This window comes from Salarias fasciatus, chromosome 6 (genome assembly GCF_902148845.1).
Source record: "Salarias fasciatus chromosome 6, fSalaFa1.1, whole genome shotgun sequence".
NCBI classification, from domain to species: Eukaryota; Metazoa; Chordata; class Actinopteri; order Blenniiformes; family Blenniidae; genus Salarias; species Salarias fasciatus.
In genome coordinates this window covers 22,454,778-22,476,075 of record NC_043750.1, presented here as the reverse complement: position 1 = coordinate 22,476,075, position 21,298 = coordinate 22,454,778, and the positions used below count along the sequence as shown (strand labels likewise).

General features: G+C 43.8%; 1 protein-coding gene across 7 annotated transcripts in view; it reads left to right on the top strand.

Annotated features, from left to right (window-relative positions):
- Positions 1-21,298, top strand: part of lrba (LPS-responsive vesicle trafficking, beach and anchor containing) — a 184,463-nt gene that overhangs the window by 39,792 nt on the left and 123,373 nt on the right. For 6 of the 7 annotated variants that reach the window (XM_030094715.1, XM_030094718.1, XM_030094721.1 and 3 more), the window contains exons 14-29: positions 867-946; positions 1,298-1,360; positions 1,860-1,957; positions 2,044-2,136; positions 3,395-3,503; positions 3,845-3,926; positions 5,977-6,100; positions 6,210-6,402; positions 12,570-13,961; positions 14,125-14,300; positions 14,656-14,809; positions 15,353-15,533; positions 17,716-17,849; positions 18,397-18,504; positions 18,634-18,775; positions 18,924-19,272. In XM_030094715.1, the coding sequence (XP_029950575.1) occupies positions 867-946; positions 1,298-1,360; positions 1,860-1,957; positions 2,044-2,136; positions 3,395-3,503; positions 3,845-3,926; positions 5,977-6,100; positions 6,210-6,402; positions 12,570-13,961; positions 14,125-14,300; positions 14,656-14,809; positions 15,353-15,533; positions 17,716-17,849; positions 18,397-18,504; positions 18,634-18,775; positions 18,924-19,272 (3,478 nt within the window). The remainder of the gene's footprint in view (positions 1-866; positions 947-1,297; positions 1,361-1,859; positions 1,958-2,043; positions 2,137-3,394; positions 3,504-3,844; positions 3,927-5,976; positions 6,101-6,209; positions 6,403-12,569; positions 13,962-14,124; positions 14,301-14,655; positions 14,810-15,352; positions 15,534-17,715; positions 17,850-18,396; positions 18,505-18,633; positions 18,776-18,923; positions 19,273-21,298) is intronic. The other variant, XM_030094717.1, reaches the window with a different exon arrangement.

Genomic DNA, 21,298 nt, shown 5'->3' with positions numbered 1-21,298 from the left:
ATACAAAACCATAACTTTTCTAATGATGCTAACGATTTTTTTATTTTCCATCATTTAAATCACTATAAAGTTTAAACCAGGAGGATCAAACATAAGGCCCATGGGCCAAAACCGGCCTGAAAGATGCTCCAGTCTGGGCCACCAAGCCACCCAAAAAATTGTGAAAATTTCAAAGGAAACATTGACCCTATTTTTTTTCTGCTACTATAAAAGCTAGATCCTGCATTGCTAGAAAACTAGCATTAGCTTCAAAGTCATGTCAGAGTGAGTTTACAAAACCATGCATCATGCAACAGCAATTGGAAAAGGGCTGTTGTTTTTGTTTTTTAAGTGTATTTCATTGTGTGTTGCACTATTAAAATTTAAACATTTTGTAATTGTTTGGTTTTGTGAAAATATAGACATCATTACGTGTGCTCAGCACCATATCAAAATAAAGAGAAACTTTAAGGTTTAGATTTGAATATCATCACACAACTTTTTTGCACCGTTTACCAGTTTTTCTTTTTCCAGCCCGCTTACATTGAAATAGGGCTGTTTGTTGCCCCTGAACTAAAAAATGTGGTAGACACCCCTGGTTTTAAACATTTTGTGGTTTTGCACCTTCGTTCAGTGTCCATTACACTTTACAACATATTCAGCTTTAAAGCGCATGTTTTTATGAAGTAATTACTAGTTTTACTAGTTTTACCCCCTACTTTTTTTTTCATTTTTTTCTGAAATTGCTATAAAAAGCATTGCACCTCCCCGTAACACTGTGTTGTCTGCCTCACGCTGACAAAGCCGCTGTTTTATTTCCTCCCCTCCTCCTTCCTCGTGGATATTGGCCACATTTAATAACCGCTGCGTGTGGTTTGGGATTTCAGATGGTCCGAGGCCAACCCAGAAGGAGATGCTCTCTCTGCGAGCCTTTCTGCTGCTGTTTGTGAAGCAGCTCATAATGAAGGTAAGAACGCCCTGGAGGAGCCGCCGCTCTGCTCGGATAACAGCTGGGCGATTAAGGCCTTTAGCCGTCATTACACATCTGTCTCCTGGTAAATAATGTGTTGTGCAGGTAATGACGCATGTGGAACTTCAATCCCTCAAATCACCAGCAGACACTATCATGTATCATGAGCAGATCTCATGTGCATATGTCATTGTTTTTGCATATTTGTATACTGACTTTTAGACAGAGAGACAGATGTTTTAAATGTATCAGACATAAAAGTCTGGGAAAAGAATCCCAGAATATTCTGTCATTCGGTTTTATTTTCTGAATTTAGCTGATGTAATAATCGGTGTGATTATGTTCTAGGATCATGGAGTGAAGGAAGACGAGCTGCAGAGCATCCTCAACTACCTCCTGACCATGCATGAGGTAAGGCGTGTTCGCCGCTGCCGTCCGTGCGCCAGTGCCCAGCAAACAAGGGTCTCGCCACCAGATGGCAACATAATACTTCCGTACTCCAGATCGCCTCCCCGCCATCTGATCTGCACAGCCACACATCATTCCTGTAGCTGTAACAGCAGCATTACTGTTTCTTGTTATTTTTCCAAGTCCTCCACTTTGAGGTCCTGGCAGCAGTGGGTTTGTTTACAGTGGAGTGATGCATAGCAAATGAATCATTCAGATCAATCGGTAACGCTGTGATCCTAAAGGGTGATTACAGCACTGCCACCGTGGTTCAGCAGACTGTCATTTTCAGACGTCTGTGATGTGTTTTGTGTAATTCTGCTGCTACTGCCACCACTACAGACAGCAGGAATATAAACACCAATGAATCACCAAATACACTCTAATTTAGCTTTGGGCAAATGTAAGAAATCACTCAGGAATATTTCACTGGCTTTCAGCTTCTTTTATTTAATTCCCACAGGATGACAATCTCATGGATGTGCTCCAGTTGTTGGTCGCTCTGATGTCAGAACATCCTGGACCCATGGTCCAGGCCTTCGACCAGCGCAACGGGATCCGGTAAAGATCAGCCTTCTGCATGCGTGAAATACTTGCACATATACAATATATCTTTGAATTTTAATAGTCTTCTTTTACCTCCACAGTGTGATTTATAAGCTTTTGGCCTCAAAAAGTGAAGGAATAAGAGTCCAGACGCTCAAGGTTCTGGGCTACTTTCTGAAACACTTATCACCAAAGTGAGTGCAAACAATCCTCATCCCACAATCCACAGTGCTGTTGCTAGATTTCCATGGTTTTTTTTTTCAGTTTTTCTTAGATAAATCAGCTTCGAATACCAACATTTTTCTCGCACGTTGAGCTAAAATAACCGAGAATGAGATAGCCTTTTATCTCACTTTTAAAGTTTTAACAGGTCTTTTCACTGATTTATGTGATCTGTTGGTTAAAGGTTTCTGCTCTGTGCCACATGGGCTTCATCGCTCTTCACTGGCCCAGTTTAATTCCTGGCCTCAGTCCTTCTCTCGAGATTATTTCCCTCTGCTCACATCTTTATTCTGAACTGTTTAATATTGGAGACAGAAAGTTGCATCTTCAGTTGGCTCTTTTTTTTTTCCCCAACATGTCTCAGATCACGTACTTCAAGTTCATGTAGACTTTAAAAAAGTTTTGTTCGCATCACAGTCAGTACTGATAATATTTGATTCAGAACAGGTATAAGTAATTTCCTCAGGCAGAAAAATTCAATTATTGGACTACATTTCAATGCAAATTCACTTTTTAATTGGATTATTTCTGTACTCTACCATCAATATGAAAATAGGGTGGATTTTTTTAATAATAAGACAATTGCTAAGATGAAAGAAAATTTGAATTCCTCATTTTGTTTAATGGATGTAATGTTTCATGGAAAAGCAATTTTGCTTCTTTATTAAAATTATCAATAATAGAATCTATCATTCTGTTATTTTATTTATTTTTAATGTATTCTTGATATGTTTCTTTCATTTCATACATATTCAAAACACAAAGCAACAAAAAACCCCAGCCAGTCTGAGTTGTTCTGTGCGACATGTATTGAGACTCTGGTTATAATTTGAGTTAATTCCCTTTTGAAGTGTTATTCACTGTTTAGATTCCACAATCTCTGCACATGTCAGACTGCAGAAACAACTCTATTACCTTTTTGGCCACAGATTAAACCTTGTAAACCAGATGACAGCCATGTGCAAACAGTTTTTGTTTTTGTTGCTAAAGCAAATGGAAGTAGAAGCTACTGAGGGGAAATGGGAGGTAGAAATGGGGAATTCTCGGCGAAGATTCAGTGGCGTTTTTTCCGCGTCAGATGCACGTTGGAGCTCAGCTCAGTCACATGGTTGTTGGTATCAGTCGCTGGGATTTTTTGAGTCATCCAGACCTTCAGACATGACTTTTTTTTTCTCAAAATAAAATAGTTCCTTACACTGATTGGCTGTGACCTTTTCCCGTCCTGATCAGGAGGAAAGCCGAAGTTATGATGAGTCACGGCCTGTTCTCCCTCCTGACCGAGCGCCTGATGCTGCACTCCAGCCAGTTCACCATGACGACCTACAACGCTCTCTTCGAGGTCCGTGCAGGATTATGTTCACACTCCTGAAATGCATTAAAAGTCAGCAATAATAAAACAAAGTAACTGCCTCTGTGTGGAGCTTCGTGGCATGTTAATGTTTCCTGTTTTTTTGCTGAATGTGTCTTATCAGCTAATTTCCCTCAGATTGAAGAGAAAAGAAAATCACTGACTTAACAGAAATGAGAATTAGATTGACCACCTCCCTAAGCTCAATTCGACAATTATTCAGAAATGCGATAGTCAAACATATACGGAGCTCTGTGTTTTGTTTCTCTGTTATTGTTAAGGCTTATATAGATATTTATGACTTGAAACCCCCTCTCTGCTCCCCCCGGTAGATTCTCACAGAGCAGATCTGCACTCAAGTGATCCATAAACAGCATCCGGACCCCGACTCCACTGTGAAGATTCTCAACCCACGTAAGTGCCTCCTCTGCGCCACACCGCTCCCCTAAATCATGCCGCCGCAGCGCGCCCCTCTACATACCTACAGCTCCATACTGCCGGGGCATATTCCCCCGAGGAGCCGCGCGATCGCTATATACCGTCAAACAAATGAACGACATAAATTCTGCAGCCGAAGCGTATTTTCATACTAGTGAGGCTCAGATGTAAACCTAACGTGAGGATGGTGCAAACACTTTGTGTGACGGATAGACGCACATCGGCTCGTTTCACTGGGCCTCGGTATTATTTTTCACCAGAATTATTTCACTTATAAAGGAATGATAAATGGGCTAAATGTTTATGACATTTTAATTATTAAAACATGTTCTTTGTGTGTATTATGATTATTTTGTCAATTTAGTCATCTGATGTGCGATTTTTCAAAAGTGCATTGTCTCATAAAAAAAAAAAAAAAATCACTTCTCAGGTAAATGTAGAAAAGTTAGTTTTCAAATTTTTATTTTTTTTTCTTTTATGGGCATTGGATAATAAACACTTATTATATACGGCCTGAAACATTTCAGAATATACTGACATGCATGCATGTGGATGTATTACTTTACCGTTCTGCAGCAGTTACTATTACAGTCAGTATATTCTCATACCAAAAAATGCCAAACCCTGCTGGATGCTTTTTATTTTTATTAGCAACAGAACAACCTGAAACGATGGCTTTGATCAGTGTTCACATCTCACATTTTCAGATGCTTACTTACCTCCAATTTCATGTCAGCTCACAAAGCCTTTTCATATGCTGCAATCTCAAGTATTCATTTCAACTAAGAAAACATCCCACTTTCTCTCTCTTTTTTTTTTTTTTTTAACTGCTGCTCCCATACATACACATGCACTTGTGTGTGTGCAGCAGAGCTTTAATCAGTTTGAAATCCAAGCACTTGGTATAATCACAACCAAGGTTTACTTCCAACCAGCCTTAATCTGACAAGGTCTCGCTGTAGTCACACGTTGATTATCTTAGGCCTTTATTGTGTTAAAAACTCCCTTTCCCAACCATCCCAGACAGGCGGTATATATCATCGAAACCCTGTACGGGTTTCTGCATGCGAGCACATTCTGTGGAACGCGGAGCGGTGGTCTGTTTCTCCTTTGCCGTGTATTCTCTTGATTTAATCTGCGACAAACTCCTAAAAATGGCCCCCTGATTGCAGTCTTTAGTAACGTCAGAGCCAATCAAACAAACCGAGGAAGTACCGTTTCCCTCAAATTAACTCAAGGGAAAAAGAACCAAGAGCAAATGGAAAAAAAAAAAAAAAAAAAGAATGGAACACGCCATCCCTCCATCCTCATTCCCGGTACATGCTGGGGTAATTTTCTGGCGGTAAAGGTTCAGCGACTCATAATTTGAGTGACTAAGGCGTAGAAACAACACAACTGTCTGCCGGGGCAAGGGGGCATCGGTTAGCGCCAAGGTCTGAAGAGACAAGTGAAATCTAAGCCCCGCCGTCTCTGTACTCAGGGCAAATGGACACTGACATTGTCTAGATAATTCATCTAAACAGTCAGTCTCTTTGGTTTAACCGAAGCCAAGCGCTTTCCAGAAGGGCCCGCGACTCTGGCGCTCTCGTTTGAAACAATACCAAAACCATTACAGTGTGATAAAGATCAATGGCCTGGACTTTTTTATTCTACTCTGCTCTGTTTTTTTTTAGACTTCATGTACAGGCTCTCAGGTGTGTGTGTGTGTGTGTGTGTGTGTGTGTGAGAGAGTTCAGATGTGACACAATGATTTGCACATGTTGAGACCAATGTATGATGCAGTTGTTGATTTGTGCAGTTTTCCTATTTGAGGCCATCCAAACAGAATACTTGATGTTTTCACATTTTATAAGCCATGAAAATATAGTTTGCTGCAATGTGTCTGCAATATTTCCAAATGGACAAAGCAGACGTGGTGTTTTGATCTTTTCCTGCTTTTTTTTTTTTCTTCTACCCCCTTCAACACCATAAACATTTTTTATCTCAGGCTGTTAACAGAAAGGCTATTTTTTTTTTTCTGTTCCAGAGATTCTGAAGGTAATAGCTGCTCTGCTGAAGAGCTCTCCCCCATCCCCCGAGAGCATGGAGGTGCGCCGGGTGTTTCTGTCAGACATGATCAAACTGTTCAATAACAGCCGAGAGAACCGCAGGTAAGAATTCCACCACTTCATAGGATAAAGAAGAGCAACACACACACACACACACACACTCTCGTACATTGCCCCCGCCGTCTCACAGCTCCTCACTTTGTTGCTTCAGGAGCCTGCTGCAGTGCTCGGTGTGGCAGGAGTGGATGCTCTCGCTGGGCTTCATCAGCCCGCGCAGCAGCGAAGAGCAGAAGATCACAGAGATGGTGTACGCCATCTTCCGCATCCTCCTCTACCACGCCATCAAGTACGAGTGGGGCGGCTGGCGCGTCTGGGTGGACACCCTGTCCATCACCCACTCCAAGGTCAGAGCGCTCATTATCGCTGCTCAGAAACACACATGATCACACACACACACACACACACTCACACAGAGGTTTAACACGGCTTTGTTTATTTCTCCACTAAATTCCATTTTCTTTTTCTTTTTCTTTTTCCCAGTTAAACAGCTACACACACACACACACCACTGTAACAGTAGCCCTCCTCCTCAGTGTGATTCCAGCTGATCAGACAGTGACGTTCACTCAGAGCCGCCGGCTCTCCAACCCGTATGTTTAGTTTCAAGCTGACAAAAAGCAATTCCTTAAATAAGAAATTAGAGAGCATTATCTCCTAACCCTCTCAGTCGCAGTGTAGGTTAGCATAGTAATAGAGCCCTGCCTCTCCGTGCCCATCAGATTAAACTGTGGAGGCTATATGGTGATTATAATTTGAAAGCTAGTTGCTGTATAAACTAATGGGAATGAATCCTCTCAGTCCTTCCTCTCTTTATTTATGTAAAGAGTCCCTTTCGTGAACGTTACACAGATAAAAATAAACTTCTGGCACCTCCTATTTCCAAAAGCTGAATTCGGTATAGTGCTTTAGAAATGCAGTGTTGATATCACATTACACTGCTCTGCTCCAGAGTAGTGAAGTAATTGAGGCTGGTGTCAGATTGTGGTCTGGGGGGTTTTTAAGCCTGGCAGATTGAGAACTGAGTTAAAGAAGTGCTCGTGATATGAGACGCTGCTTCACTGTAGTGTGGGGCTGCTGTGCGCTCCAGTGTCCAATAGGGGGCACAGAAAGACTGTCTGACAGATTAATGGCATGAAGGCAGCAATTAGCGGGACTGGCCTGTGTGTGCCTGGCGCTTTGGAGTCCAGATGCCTCCACACACATCTGTCCAGTGTTGAGCGGTCTTCTGGTTTCCATTTTTATCTATTGTTGCAATTTGCTACAAAGATTCATGATAGAGAATTTGATAAAAGAATTATCTGAGATTTTGATGGTGACTCTAAGAAAATCCACACTGAAGATGCTTGTATAATAACGCTATACGATAAATACATTGAAGTGTTAGTAACGAAAACCAAAGAATGAAAATGTTGTGATGCAGAAATGTAACAAACCCATAAAAATATTTTCCAAGTGAGTTTAGCACTTTGGAATGTTGTTAAAACAGAACTGATGTGTTGTCCATTTGTGTGCAGAAGTTCTTCTTTGTGCCTTACAGGCTATAATTGCTTTTTTTCCCTGTAATTGCATGAGATTAATGCAATTTCCTTTTGGCTGCATATCATCAAAGGGAATTGCACTTACACATTGTGTATGAGCAAACTGGTGCACTTCGTAAGATGTGAGAGTTACACCCGCTGCAGCCACACTGCAGAAACCCGCCTTTGAACCTGATAGTTGTGGTGGGTGCGAGCCACCAAGATACATGCATCTGCTATAAAAAAGCTAAAGAAACTCAATTGCAATTTTATTGTCCCTTTTGATAGATTTCCTGCCACCTTTGTAGCACCAAAGCTGTTTGTCACTGTTGCTCTCTCCTCCCACTGCTGCAGGGCTGTGTGTGGATGTGTGTGTGTGTGTGTGGATGTGTGTGTGAATGTGAGTTACCAGGCACATTTTCTCTTTGCCCTCCTTCTCTCTTGGGCTCCAGGAAGCCCTTCTCTCGGAGCCCATTGAATATTCATCGGAACTGTGTGAGAACAATCAGAGAAACAAGGCCTCATAAATACAACCAGCCCTTTGGGAGAACCTTGATAAGTGCGCATATGCATGAACAAATACATATTTGCTCGCTTCCCCTAAAAAAAAAAAAAAAAAAAAGAGAAAAAAGAACTTTATTCTTTGGTTTGCCTTGAGTCACCCATGGTCTATTGGGTTACATATAAAGATGATATGTCTCACATCTGTGCTCGTGAAGAGTTGTCTCTGACTCATATTTGCACTACCTTTTCCTTTGATGGATTATTGTTTTTGTCAGTGTGATATTAAATACACCCGTCCATCCATCTTCTGTACCTGCTTTATGCAACTTTGGGTTGTTTTCGAAGAAGAACTTCAGTGTGTTGGTGAAGGGGCCATGTGAGCCCCGGACACCAGTCCATCACAAGACGACTCGGAGAAACTTGACAATTACAGACGCACTCCTGCCACCGGGCAGTTTGGAGGCACCAGTAAACCCTATGGGAACGTTTTTGGGATGTCTGAGGAAGCAGGACCACCTGGAGAAAATGCACACACTGGAAACCTTCATATCTGAAATTAATCCGGATCAGAGTATTGTCGCCACGATGCATCAATAGTAATACACATTATTATAATATTCAGGTTGTGAGGCACAGCTGTTTGTGTGCAGTTACGCACAAAAGTAAAACATTTTTTTGATTCGTCCTTCCATCTTCTCTATTGATCTGTCAGACTGTCAGGATACACTCCACTCTGAACCGACAAGCAGAGCAAACACACAGAGAACCACAGTAACACACTCACTTTCACACTGTAAGCAATTTAGAAATGCCTCAACATGTTTTTGGACTGTGGGACGAAGCAAAATACCCCCCCCCCCCCCCAAACTCCTCCGGTTGTGTGTGCGCGTGCATGTTGGGGCCTTTACGTCAGTCATTTGCCAGTTGGTGTATCTGCATGTGTATCTCTGGGCAGACAGATGTTCCTGCAGGTGGGCACGCTGACACAACAGCCCTCCCACCCTCGGCCCACACACCTCAACCAAGGTGCCCCTCGTCCATCTCCGCACACAAATCAGTCTGAGAACAAGGAGATCTCCAAAACGGAGCAGGAGAGAGACCGCTGAAGGTCCCAGTGCCCTTCACACTCCTGCTGTTTAAGTTCAGTGCACCTGTCAGACATTTCACCACAGAGATAAATATGAGCCGAAATGATAAAATATGCATTATTATGTTTTCAGGCTGTAATTTATTTCATTAGTCTTTAATTATTTAGGTGTGCATGATGGAGAGCCCAATATTAGTGTTAAGTAGTTTGCCTTCTGGTTTTATTGAGACATTGCAGTCTCAAGACTCAAGCTATTGTTCCTGCCTTTAAGATGGATTTATTGATCTGTGGTCAAAGGAAAAACATTAGCAGCTAATGCTAGATGAAGAAGCAAGTGCTGCCTGAGCCATCCAGGCACTCGCGCTCCAAACGTGTCTACCGTCCGTGTTTATGCTGCACTCATGAAATGATAGTCAAAAATATGACTGTGAAGTTACAGTTTTCTTATGTTCGTACATTTTATCGTCATGAGGAATCTTACCACAAGCTTGTCTTATGATAAAAATTACAGATAAAAACTATATGCAAGTCAGTAGTTGGTGTTCGCGGGCAAAAACGAAGAAGAAAAATATTTAAACAAGAAGTGAGAAAGAAAGACATTACGGCCGAGAGTGAAACCACACGACCAGAACGGCAGTCGCAGATGACATTGATTTTGTAGGAGGAATTGCATTTCGTTAATCGGATTAGAGCAGCGCTGCCCTCCCCATTTCCCCTTTGTTTTGTGGTTAGACTATCGGTGATCTAAATGGGGACTCCCAGGTTCCTACTTCAGGGGGGTCTACCCAGAACGGCGCTTTGCGACCCTGACCTCTAACTACTGTAAGGGTTTGGTGTTGATTCTGTCTGGATCTTGTATAATTTTATCTCGGAAATATCATAGCTGGATCTTGCATTTCTATATATTTAACCACAGGGAAGAATCCATAAAATGAACATGATTCATATCAAAGTAAGATTGTATGCAAAAGAGCACCGGCTTTCCATAATTAAGTTTTTCCAATGCCTTTTTGTGTTTGACAGTGTCTCCCACGCTGAAGCATTTCAGATCTTTTGTAAGATCTGGCCGGGCAAGTGCCCATTTAATACCATGTTACCTGTCACATAAGAAAAGCCCACCATGTTTTTGTACATTACCATAACAGTTTTCCATAACCCACTCAGGCCAGACCGAGTCATGGAGTAGAGAGAAATTAGATTAGATCAGCACTGATGTCTCAGCCACCCAAGGCAGTTTCTATATATTGTAGCGAGGCTAAGCGCTCTTTTAAAAACCACAGAGACATACACTACCTCTGTCTAATGGTAACTGGATCTGTTACCGAGCCCCGTTTCAGGCCAGCATGCATCATCCTAATGCACAGACTTCATCCCGAGTTCATGACGTTATGTGCCGCCCTGCTCTCCTGCATAATTTCCACGGCGGTGCACTCCGAACGCTGGCTTTTTAATTGCTAAAAATGCTAAATGTCAAATTAAGCTCAAACTAATGGGGTAGAAGGTCTTGCTGTGTGATCAGTGGGAAAGTGGGAGGAGGAGGAGGAGGAGGAGGAGGAGGAGGAGAGAAGGAGACGGGCTGCTGGTGCATTTAGAACAGACGGTGCACTCAGAAAACAGCTATGGATTACCAATCACTGCTCCCCACTACAGAAGATTAATGAGCACCCATGTAGCAGGCTAATTTAGAACAATAACGCCTAATTAATTACAAATAATCAGCTTCTTTCTTCCCCTTTCCTTTCTTCCACTCTCAATGACTCACTTTTTTTTTTCTTGGTCTTTTACAATTTCTTTTTTTTTTTTTTTCTTCTTTCCCTTCCTGCTCATCTCTGGCTTTTTTCATTTTCTTTGTTTCATGCTCTCTCTCTCACTCCCTTGCTTTCCTTCAGTCCAAATAGCCTCAGGTGAAAATGCAGCAAAGTGGGTCTAGTTTCACTCCCCCCCCCCCCCCCCCCCTCACCCTCCTTCCTCCTCCTCTCTCTCTCTCTCTTCACCACCAACCCATCTTTGACTTTCTGTCCTCTGAGCCCAGTGATTAATGCAGGGTCTTAAATTAGGCGTGGGAGGATTTGCCGATGCTGGACACGCACTCAGCACAGCCAGGAGACACACACTAATGGTATCTACTGCTAATCTATGACTGCTTACATGGATGGGCTCTTCCTCAAATGCCACTGTGGACTATTGTCGTTATAGACTAGCAGTCTGGTCCACCCATATCAGATGGTAAGAAGACTGATAGAGGTTAATAGGCCGTGGGCAGCTGTACGTAAGCGAGGGAGAGCAAGTTTTAAATATGCTATACTTAGCCACAAACGGTCCCAGCAGTTGAGGTGTTGGAATTATCTCACAACAAAAGGGCGCTCAGAGAATAACACGCCTCCATAATATGAAGTTTCCTCTGTAAACAGGTTGTTTAGGAAGTAGTAATAAATCAGCGGCTACAGAAAAATCTTTCAGACGGAAAATAAGTTCTTGAACTTGGAGTGAACCACAAACCGGCTCCAGATACACATTTTTTTATGAAAGGTTTATGATACAAGGACTATGATAACGTAGTCTTTTTTTTTATGCCAAAATATTTAAATGTAATATTATTAAACAAAGAAAACATCTGTATTTTTTTAAAAGAAATATTGCTGGAGACGTCATCGTTACGCCTGCTCACTGGCAGCAGCCAGTATTATGTTTTTGTGCAGATGTAATTATGCATGGCCTTTCATCTCATCCCTGTTTATTCAATTTTTATGACTAGAATACAGATTTCTGAAAATTTTGTCTCAAAGTTTCATTCTATAACAAAGAAAAATGGATCGTGTTTTAGTTGTCGATTTCCTTCCGGCTTCATGTGTCCACCTTTTAAGTATCTCAAGAATTGAATCGCACAATGATTGTGTTTTGATGGTCAAAGGTTGAGATCACTATGATTATTGGGTTATTTCACAACTGTTCACCTAAAAACCCACTATGATTCACACTGAATTTATATTACATTCGCAGTCGTCATAACATATCATCAGATATGTTAGTAGTAGCTGTTTATCTTCCCATTTGCTTATCCGCCCTTGCATACCTGAAATCCTCCGTCCATTCATCCATACCTTCAGCTAAACTGTATCCAGACTTGCGGTATAGTGTCGTACATCCACCAGGAGTTTTCTTCACTTGTTTTTGCAGCAATTTAATAGTTTCCACTTTGAGAAAATCTCCATTATGTAGGAAAATGACTTATTCTCATTCTCGCTTGTTTATTCATTTGATCACTGCAGGTAAGTAAGCAATGACACACGAAACTGCATGAGAATCTGCCTGAACTCAGACATACTTGTTCATAAACCAGAACAGAACAAATCTACAGGATTTGCAGTGATGACTAACTTTGCAATTTTTTTTTTTTTTTAAGGTGTCCTTCGAGCTGCACAAGGAGAATCTGTCCCGCATGTTCCGACAGTATCAGCACCAGGAGTCAACAGGCTCTCAAAGCACAATCCGCACTGTGTCGGGAGTCAGCCAAAGCTCCGAGACATTGGAGTGTGTCAACGGGTCTCCCGCCGAGGAGGCGGCCCCTTCCACTGTCATCGAGCTCACGGTGGACGAGCTGTCCCAGAAACCCCCCGAAACTGCGTCTACTTCCACCAGCGCTCCTCAGGAGGCCAGCGACGAAAGGGGACAGGCAGCCATCACTGTGTCCAACATCCTGTCCAGGGCCGAAGAAGAAGAGGACAAGGCGGCGGAGGAGTCGAGTGTCGGAAAAGACACTGAAGCAAATGTGACTCAGAAATCTGATTCAGAGGAGCAAAATGAAGACGTCAAGCAGAAAGCAGAGGACACTTTAACTGACAAAAGCAATGATGAAGTTAAAGAGCCACTCGACGGTCAGCCTCAAACGGCCGATACGAAAGTCGAGGAAGTGGATAAAGACTCCACAACGTCTGCAAGTAATGATTCACAAATACCTGGAACGGACGAGGAAAAGTCTGAGAGTGAGCACAACAAAGGCGAATCATCAATTTCAATGACGGACGACTCCTTGAACGAAGCTGACCTCTCTGCTATTTCAGAGGTAGAAAGCAAGAGGAACCAAATGTCCCCAGAAACTGCAACATTTCTGGAAAACAGCATGGTGGGCGGAGCCTCCATGTTTAACGAGGACCTTGTGGATGTGTCCTCTGTCAGCGACCAAGTCCACCCGAGTGACGCCGACGACAGCCAGGAAGAGTCGTCTTTCGTCTCCGCCGCTGCTGGAGACGAATCGCAGGTGGTAAAACGGGATGATGAGAAACTTGAAGACGATGAAGGTGAAAAGGGGGAAGACACAAAACAGGTGGAAAAGGAAGAAAAACAGGAAAAGAGGGAGGAGGATGATGGAAAAAGTGAAGAAGATCAGAAATCGGAGCCGTCGTTGGCGAGTGAGACTCCTCCTGCGGAAACACCTGAGCAAAGTGTGCCAGAGCCGCCCAAAGAAACTGTTACAGAAGAGCAGTCTTCCTCTGCAGCTGATACTACAGACCAGCAGCCCTCGGACAGCACACTGCCCTCTGCTGACCCGGAGGTTAAAGCAGCAGCAGCAGCAGAGTCCACCTCCGTCAGCCAGCCTTCAGGAACCAGCGGCGCCGCTGCGGCAGAAGCCTTGCCCAGTGGTCCCGACAGTAGCGCCCCCACCACTTCCAGCTCCGACACGCGCAAGAGCAGCGAGCCCGTCAGCAAGACCAAAGATATTAAAATCGCAAGACTGGACGTGTCCAATGTGGCCTTAGACACAGAAAGACTTGAACTGAAGGAGACCCCGGGAGGAGTACGTATCCAACGTTCTTCACCTTTAGATTTTAGAACATTGTGACGAAATGAATTGTAACATCCAGGAAAAAGTGAACCGTTTAAATTCCAGAGCCTGGACTTGGTCCCTCACTTGGCTTTTAGCTTCAGGTTTATTGAATTTTCCCGGGGTGTTTTTGCAGGAAACGAGCCAGTCAGCAGCAGCCGGAGGGTCTTCAGGCCAGCCAAGAGACAGCAGCTCTTCGGCTCCTCGCTCCACCATGTTTCGGATCCCGGAGTTTCGCTGGTCCCACATGCACCAGCGCCTCCTCACCGACTTGCTCTTCTCCATCGAGACAGATGTTCAGATGTGGAGGAGGTAGGGGAACGGTTTGCTGACTCTGATTTCACTCCGTCTTTTGTCTGCAAAAATATTGATTTATGGAGTAAAGATGTGTCGACTTTTTAAGTCTCCGAGGGACAGACAAGAGATTAAATCTCACAAACCTTCCTTCCTTATAATTGAGAGCTACATGTGTCTGAAAGGGTGTTTCACACATTTTTCCTGTTTGGTTGTATAGTGTTTGTAGAGATTATTTTTGATCGAATCATTGATGAGTTGATATTTTCTCATTATACATTGACTAATAGATAATGAATGACGGCTAGTTGTACAAATACATGAGGCACAAATAGTTTTTATTTCACGTTATCTCCTCTGCTCTGCTTTTCAGTCACTCCACGAAGACCATTCTGGACTTCGTGAACAGCAGTGAGAACGTTGTGTTCGTCCACAACAGCATACACCTCATCTCCCAGGTGGTGGACAACCTCATCATGGCCTGTGGAGGCATCCTGCCTCTGCTCTCTGCTGCCACCTCGTCCTCGGTGAGTTCCCCGGGGCCTGTGTTGTGATTTCATGTTTGCACTTTAGTCTCCGGTCACAGAAAGTGATCCATCCACATTGACCTTTCCCAATCACATTAGCCTACAGTTAGCAGCGCGCTAACATTGTTAGTTTGATTTTGTCTCGTCTGACCTCAGCGGCTGCGGCTCTCTTACATGATTCTCTGTTGACCTGAGCAGCCTTAGAAATGGCTTGACATTAAATCCCATCATAATTCGGTTACATTCAGTTGTTTGTGCTTTGTAACCAGATTTGAAGCCAATGTGGAAAAATTACAGTTTTACTCGTCTGAGTCTCACTTCAGCGCGGCGGAAGCAGGCTGTATGACGCACGTTTAGGCCATCATTGTTTATACATTTGGGATCCATTGTTGTTTTTTTAACACACCTAAAGATGAACATTTTCAGATCCAGTGCAAATCAATGTATTGACTGTAATGTTGCTGTTGGATAGGGAAAAAAAAATCTGAAGTGGAAGCTAGTGTTTTCTTCTTTTTTCATGCGTTTAATTTTCTTTGCTACCAGCATGAACTGGAGAACATCGAACCATCCCAGGGCTTGGCAGTGGAGGCTTCAGTCACCTTCCTGCAGCGCCTCATAAGCCTTGTGGATGTCCTCATATTTGCGAGCTCGCTCAACTTCACAGAGATCGAAGCTGAGAAGAACATGTCGTCAGGGGGAATCCTCCGACAGTGCCTTCGCCTCGGTAGGTTTAACATTGCTTACACCTGACTCTACATTTCTTTTAGTCTTTTGTGCACTTTGCAGTGAGAACGTTCCCACCTAATCATTTCTTCGTCGTGTAATTGAAAGTTTTATTCAATACTCTTCTAATAAAAGGAAAATGCTCTAAAATTAGTGATCTGTCTTGAACATCCTCCCTGGAAAAAAATGTATATTAAGAGCCTTTTCAAGTTTTTAATCAGAATTTTCAAGAAACGCAATTGAGTTTAAAGGCCACTGAAGTATGAGGTGCCTTATAGTGTGGCGTATTCCGGCTCATTTCATTAGCTTCCTGTAGTCAACAAAGTGAAGTGAATTCATCGTTGTGATGGGCTGCATTATCTTCTCAGATCAGGCAGCATCTCGGTAAACTTGATCAAATTAGCCTCGGCGTTGTTACGTCAGCTCTTGTTTATGCAGGTTAATATTAAAAGGTTTGAGTTAAATGTGGTTGTGCATTACTCCAGTGGAGCCATTGTTTTTCCAACACGATCGACATGCAATCTTCTTTTCAGTTTCTCAATTATAGTACTGACAAACACTTCTTTTTGCTTTATTCAGTAATCTCTCTGTGTGAGACGGTGACATTACTGAAACACAAACCGACTAGTGAGCGAGCAGACAAACCGTTCAGATAATTGTTCATGTGTGTCCTTAGTTTGCACTTAGCTTTATTTCATAATCCCTGCGGAGCTTTCACACCTTTGGGTCTTTTTCTGATTGTGGCCACTGCCTTTTTTTTTTCTGTCAACCTAATTTGTGTCACCACAGCCACCGAGAGCTTTCCATAGTAGCTGCGGTCATGACTTCCTGTAGCCTTTTATTCATCTCAATGCATAGCTGCTGCTGCTGCTCGCATCCCCATTTTGCCCATTTTGTATCAGCTCTCTCTTATCTTGGTGTTTTAACCCAAGTGCGTGGCAACACTTGAAAATGGCTGCTTGCCTGATGTAGTGAGTTGTCCATAATGGCCTTGGCCGCTACTGTACGGCGGCGTAGCCTCAGGCCTCTGTCTGCCTTCTGTTGCAGGCTATTAAAGTTTCCTCTGACAGCATCAAAAGCCGAGCCTCCCTATCGCTGAATAAAAGATATTGAAATTCTTACATTATTAATATTTTGTAGTGCAACAAACACACACGCACATACTCACACTCCCCAGGTGTGGAAGTAGTAGTACAATATTTGCTACAACGTTTTAAATAATTTCTTCTCTTTGCCCGATACACATAGAGTTGCATACTAAGGTATCTTTTTTTTTTCTTTCTTCCTTTACATTCAGTCTTGGTTGCAAACAAAAGAGCTGTCAAAACGCAAGCGCGTTATCCAAGGAGCGTTTGGTCTCCCAGATAATATTGCCGCTGCTGGGGTTTCACAGGAAAGCGATGCCACTGTAGTACACGTTCAGTTTTGGAAAGCAGCCGTTATGAAATGAATATTTGATGAGGTATGCGCTCCCCATTGCTGGCACCTAATCTGATTTTGGAAAACTATAACAAGGTTTTAGCGTCTCCGCCCCTCCCCTCTGCCTCTCCTGTTATAAATGGTCGTATGAAAGAGTGGTCCTAATGGAAAAAGCGAGCCCATTTCCAGACGGAATAATTCCCTCCTTCGTAATCTAAATGCCTCAGAGTTAGCATTTGTCAGTTGTCAAGCACAAAACCGTGGGGGTAGGGAGGGGCTCCTGAGGGGAGCAGTACATTAAATTACAAATGTTAAGTGCGGCAGTTTCGGATCCTCCCGAAGTTGCCGGGCCACAGGACATGCTTTGTGGCGAAGGACGTGTGCGTCTTGCTGCCTACTCAGCACGCGCGCGGCCCCGGCAGTGTCATTTGTTATGGGAGCTGCGCACAGTCCGTGTGATTCAAGAGCACACCCTTGCACTATGACCTTGGGAGGAGAGGTGGAGCAGGGAAGAGTGAACGATGCTGCCAGCGGCGGCCAGAGCACTGACCTTGTCATGGCCCCACTTTTTCTCTTTTTGTTTTCGTCTCTCTCAGCTGCCTCCTCTTGTGGCTTTGCGGAGTTTATGAGCTGGAATTTCTCGCAGACTCCTCTGTTGAGCAAGCGTTAAGAACAAGCAAACAGAAGAGATTTCGGTTTGTCCTCCCGACGGCGGTTTAATTTTTATGATGTCAAATAGTGTCTCTTTATCAATCCCTCCCCAGTGTGTGCAATGGCAGTGAGGAACTGTCTGGAGTGTCAGCAGGCCCAGTTTAAGCCGGGCGCTCAGGGCCCGGCTCGCAGCCACTCCGCCATGCCCAGCGCCGTGCTCGGAACGGCCAAGTCTGCATCTGCACAGGCAAGTATCCCAAAGGTTCATCGTTGCTCCTCCTAAAATAGAAAATGACACAAAATGAATCAACTCTCCTTCTTGTACTCCTCATTCTTTGTATTTCACACACGACTCCAACCTTTCTCTGTTCTTTTTTTTTCCCCACTTTCATTGGTGACAGCTTTGTCCTCTGTCCTTTTCACCAGCAGCAACCAAGTGTTATTGTATTAGCTCTTATGTTATTATATTACCACATGGGTTGCGATTTGTTACACTAGACTTGGCCCTTTGTCATTGGCCCTTTGATCTGATACAGTGACTTCCAGTAAAGTCGTGTCGTTCTTCCCTGAACCGGGTGTTAAAGCTCATTTATAATGCATTGGCTCTATAGAAAAGCCATTATGTTAAGGAAGGACATGATCTCAGGGGGTATAGCTTCCCTAACCAGTTCAGCCTCACACGACTCTACATCTGTGCACAGAGCTGATGAGGACTTGCTTCACTCGTCTTTCTGGACTTAACCTGCCAGATACATTTCATGTGGGAACGTTTTTCGGTTTTTGCTTGTCTGCAGAGTCCCGTTGATGCCGTGACAGGTGGTATGTCCCCAATCAGAGACTTGGACCGGCTGCTTCAGGACATGGACATCAACCGCCTCAGGGCCGTTGTATTCAGAGATATTGTGAGTCCTTCTCCAAACACATTTTTTGTGTAGTACATACTCCAAACTGCTATAAAACGAGCTTTCTTTTTCTCTCTCACTTCTGGCTCTTTTTGAGGAAGATGGTTTAGTGTGTGTTGTTTGTTCCAGGAGGACAGTAAGCAGGCCCAGTTTTTGGCTCTGGCTGTGGTCTACTTCATCTCAGTCCTCATGGTGTCCAAGTACCGTGACATCCTGGAGCCCCACAATGATAAGAAGCAACCTCAGCGCTCCCAGTCTGCTCGGAGCACAGGTACACAGAAACTGAATTATATTGGTGCGTTAGAAGATTTTAAGATCTTAAAATGCTCTTCCTGTGCGCACTGCCAGATAATGAAAGTTGAAGCCGTTGTGTTATGGTTTGTTGCTCACATTTCTTCATTTCGTGTGTGTCTCCATAGATAGCGGCGCTGTGTCTGGTGGAGCCGAGGTGGAAAATGGCTTCTCTCTCAGGCGCTATGACTCTGGCATCGGGGAAGACCATGCCTCAGCAGCCGCCAGCGAACAGGATCTGTCCTCCTCCGTCGGCCCGGACGCCGTCTCTGAGGCCCTGTCCACGCTGTCGTCCGAGGTCAGAACCACCGCGTCTGCCGACTCAAAGGGCAAGAACGTGAAGGACATCCTGCGCAGCCTCGTCAGCGCCCCGGGTGATGATATCATGGTGGATCCGAGCCTGCTTCCGCCGGCGTTTATCGGGAGTGTGGGAGACGCGGCCAGGGACTCGTCAACACGCTCTCTCTCTTTCGATAGGTGAGGGTTAAAGGTCACACATTTATACTGGGAATGGGGGAAACTGTGTTTTCTGTCCTGCATAAAAAGTGTAAATTTCCGTGTTGTGAAACCCTGACAGTGGTGAGTTTCTCCAAAGCCCATGTGTTACATGCGTCTGTGATTCTCAAGCTTTACAGCTGACAGCTTCGTACTATTCATCCCTAAATACCTGCAGGGGTCTTTTGAAACTCAGACCTTGAAGACATCTCAGCCTGGTATCCCCCTGGAGGGGGCTTTGGTGAATCTTGAAAAACCTTCAGCAACAGAAACCCTTTTGAACCGCGGAGTCTTGAGAGCCTAAGAAAGTCTGAGTCTCTGACTTTCCTCTCCTCCTCCCATTGTTCTTCCTGTTAGCTGTCGATGCCGGTCCTCATCCTGAGCAAACTGCCTTACAAAGAGCCTGTCTCAAGGAAAACGGGAATCCTGTCTGGGATGAAGAGACCCACAAAGCTGACAGGAGGCTGTTTCTTTTCACCTTGCTACTGATATTTAACAACTCTCTTTTTCTGCCTGTCTTCTTCTGTCTAACTTTTGAAAAGAGGTTCCCCCCCCCTTCTTTCTGGGATGGAAACAGTTTAATTTGCATTCCCTCTGGTAGAGTGGGGTGAGCAGGGAGGACTGGTGCTGAAGCCACAGACAGGCCCAGGTGAGAGAGGACGGTTGTTGGTCTGGTTTGCATTTGGTTGCGTCGACTCTCAGACAGACACTTTCGAACGGCGGGGGGAGGGTGGAGAGAGATGGGAAAGCGGGAAGACGGAAGTCTTCATGGGGCAGGATGTCAAGTCAGAGTTCCCATGTATTGCAGAAAACATTTCTCCATCTTTTCCTGCTCACTCACAAACACGCTCGCACTCAGTCCGTCTGCCGACCCCCAGCTGTGGGAATTCCTCCGCATCTCTGTGATCGCGTGTCTTTATCTGAGGAATGCTTTGTCAGGTCTCAGGGCGCTCCTCATATCAGGGGGATTAGACTGGCTCCTGTCCGCTGAGCACACTCAGTAGGAAGAGAGGACCCGAGGAGAGCTGGAGAACGTAGACTAACAGCTCGCTGACGACGGGAGCCTCTTCAAGCACAGATGGCAGAGTTTCACCTCAGCTGCCTTTTACAGAAGGCATGAAAACCACTTATACATATATTTCATTCACAAGTTTTTTTTATTTTTATTTTATCAAAACATAGTGGAGATAATGTACATGTTCAACCAAACCCATAGCTTATCAGGATTCTTGTAATTGTTCAGTTTTTTGGTAGCTGTTATCTAAACCAGAGGAAATACAGATGTAGAGCTGCTGTTCAAAATCTGTTTCTCTCTTTGTTTTTCAATGTAAGTTAAGTTGTTTTCATGTTAATTTTCTTGAGAAAATATAGAAAACCGCAAACATTTCATGAGCTTGAATAAATTGCCTGGCTTTTCACTGCTTTTTCTGTTGTCAGATTAGATTAACTTCAGACGGTAATACCATCTGCTGCAGTGCGAATATGTTTCAAATGACCTTGAAAGTGTGCCAACTTCCAGTTCATTGTGCTAATGTGTTTAATGAGGAAAATTTGGGGACATTTTGATAAATTGCAGCCTCCTTCTAGCTGTGAAATTTTCTGTAGGATCTGAGTAAGAGGTGTGAGTAGCTGTTAAAGAGAGCAGTGCAGTGTAGGACAGACTGACTTCAATAAAACTTCAGGTTGAAAGAATGTGTCGCACAGTGATACTCAACTTATTTATTTTCAACATGCAGCTTAGGGCCCCATTTATACAGTGGTGTATTTCTCAAAAGATTAATATTACTGAAATTCAAAATGAGAAATGCAGGCAGTGGTTCCCAGAGCGCGGGGCGGAGAGCCAGTACAGGGGAGCTCGTGTCTAGACGGGATCTCGACGGTAAACTTCATTAAAAACCCCACTAAGCAGAGCCTGCAGGTATTTTTGGCTGTTTTATTTTTGTTCAAGTTTAAATTTTTTTTTTTCCTAAATAAATGCTATTTTTGCTTTTAGAAAAAGTTCACTGCT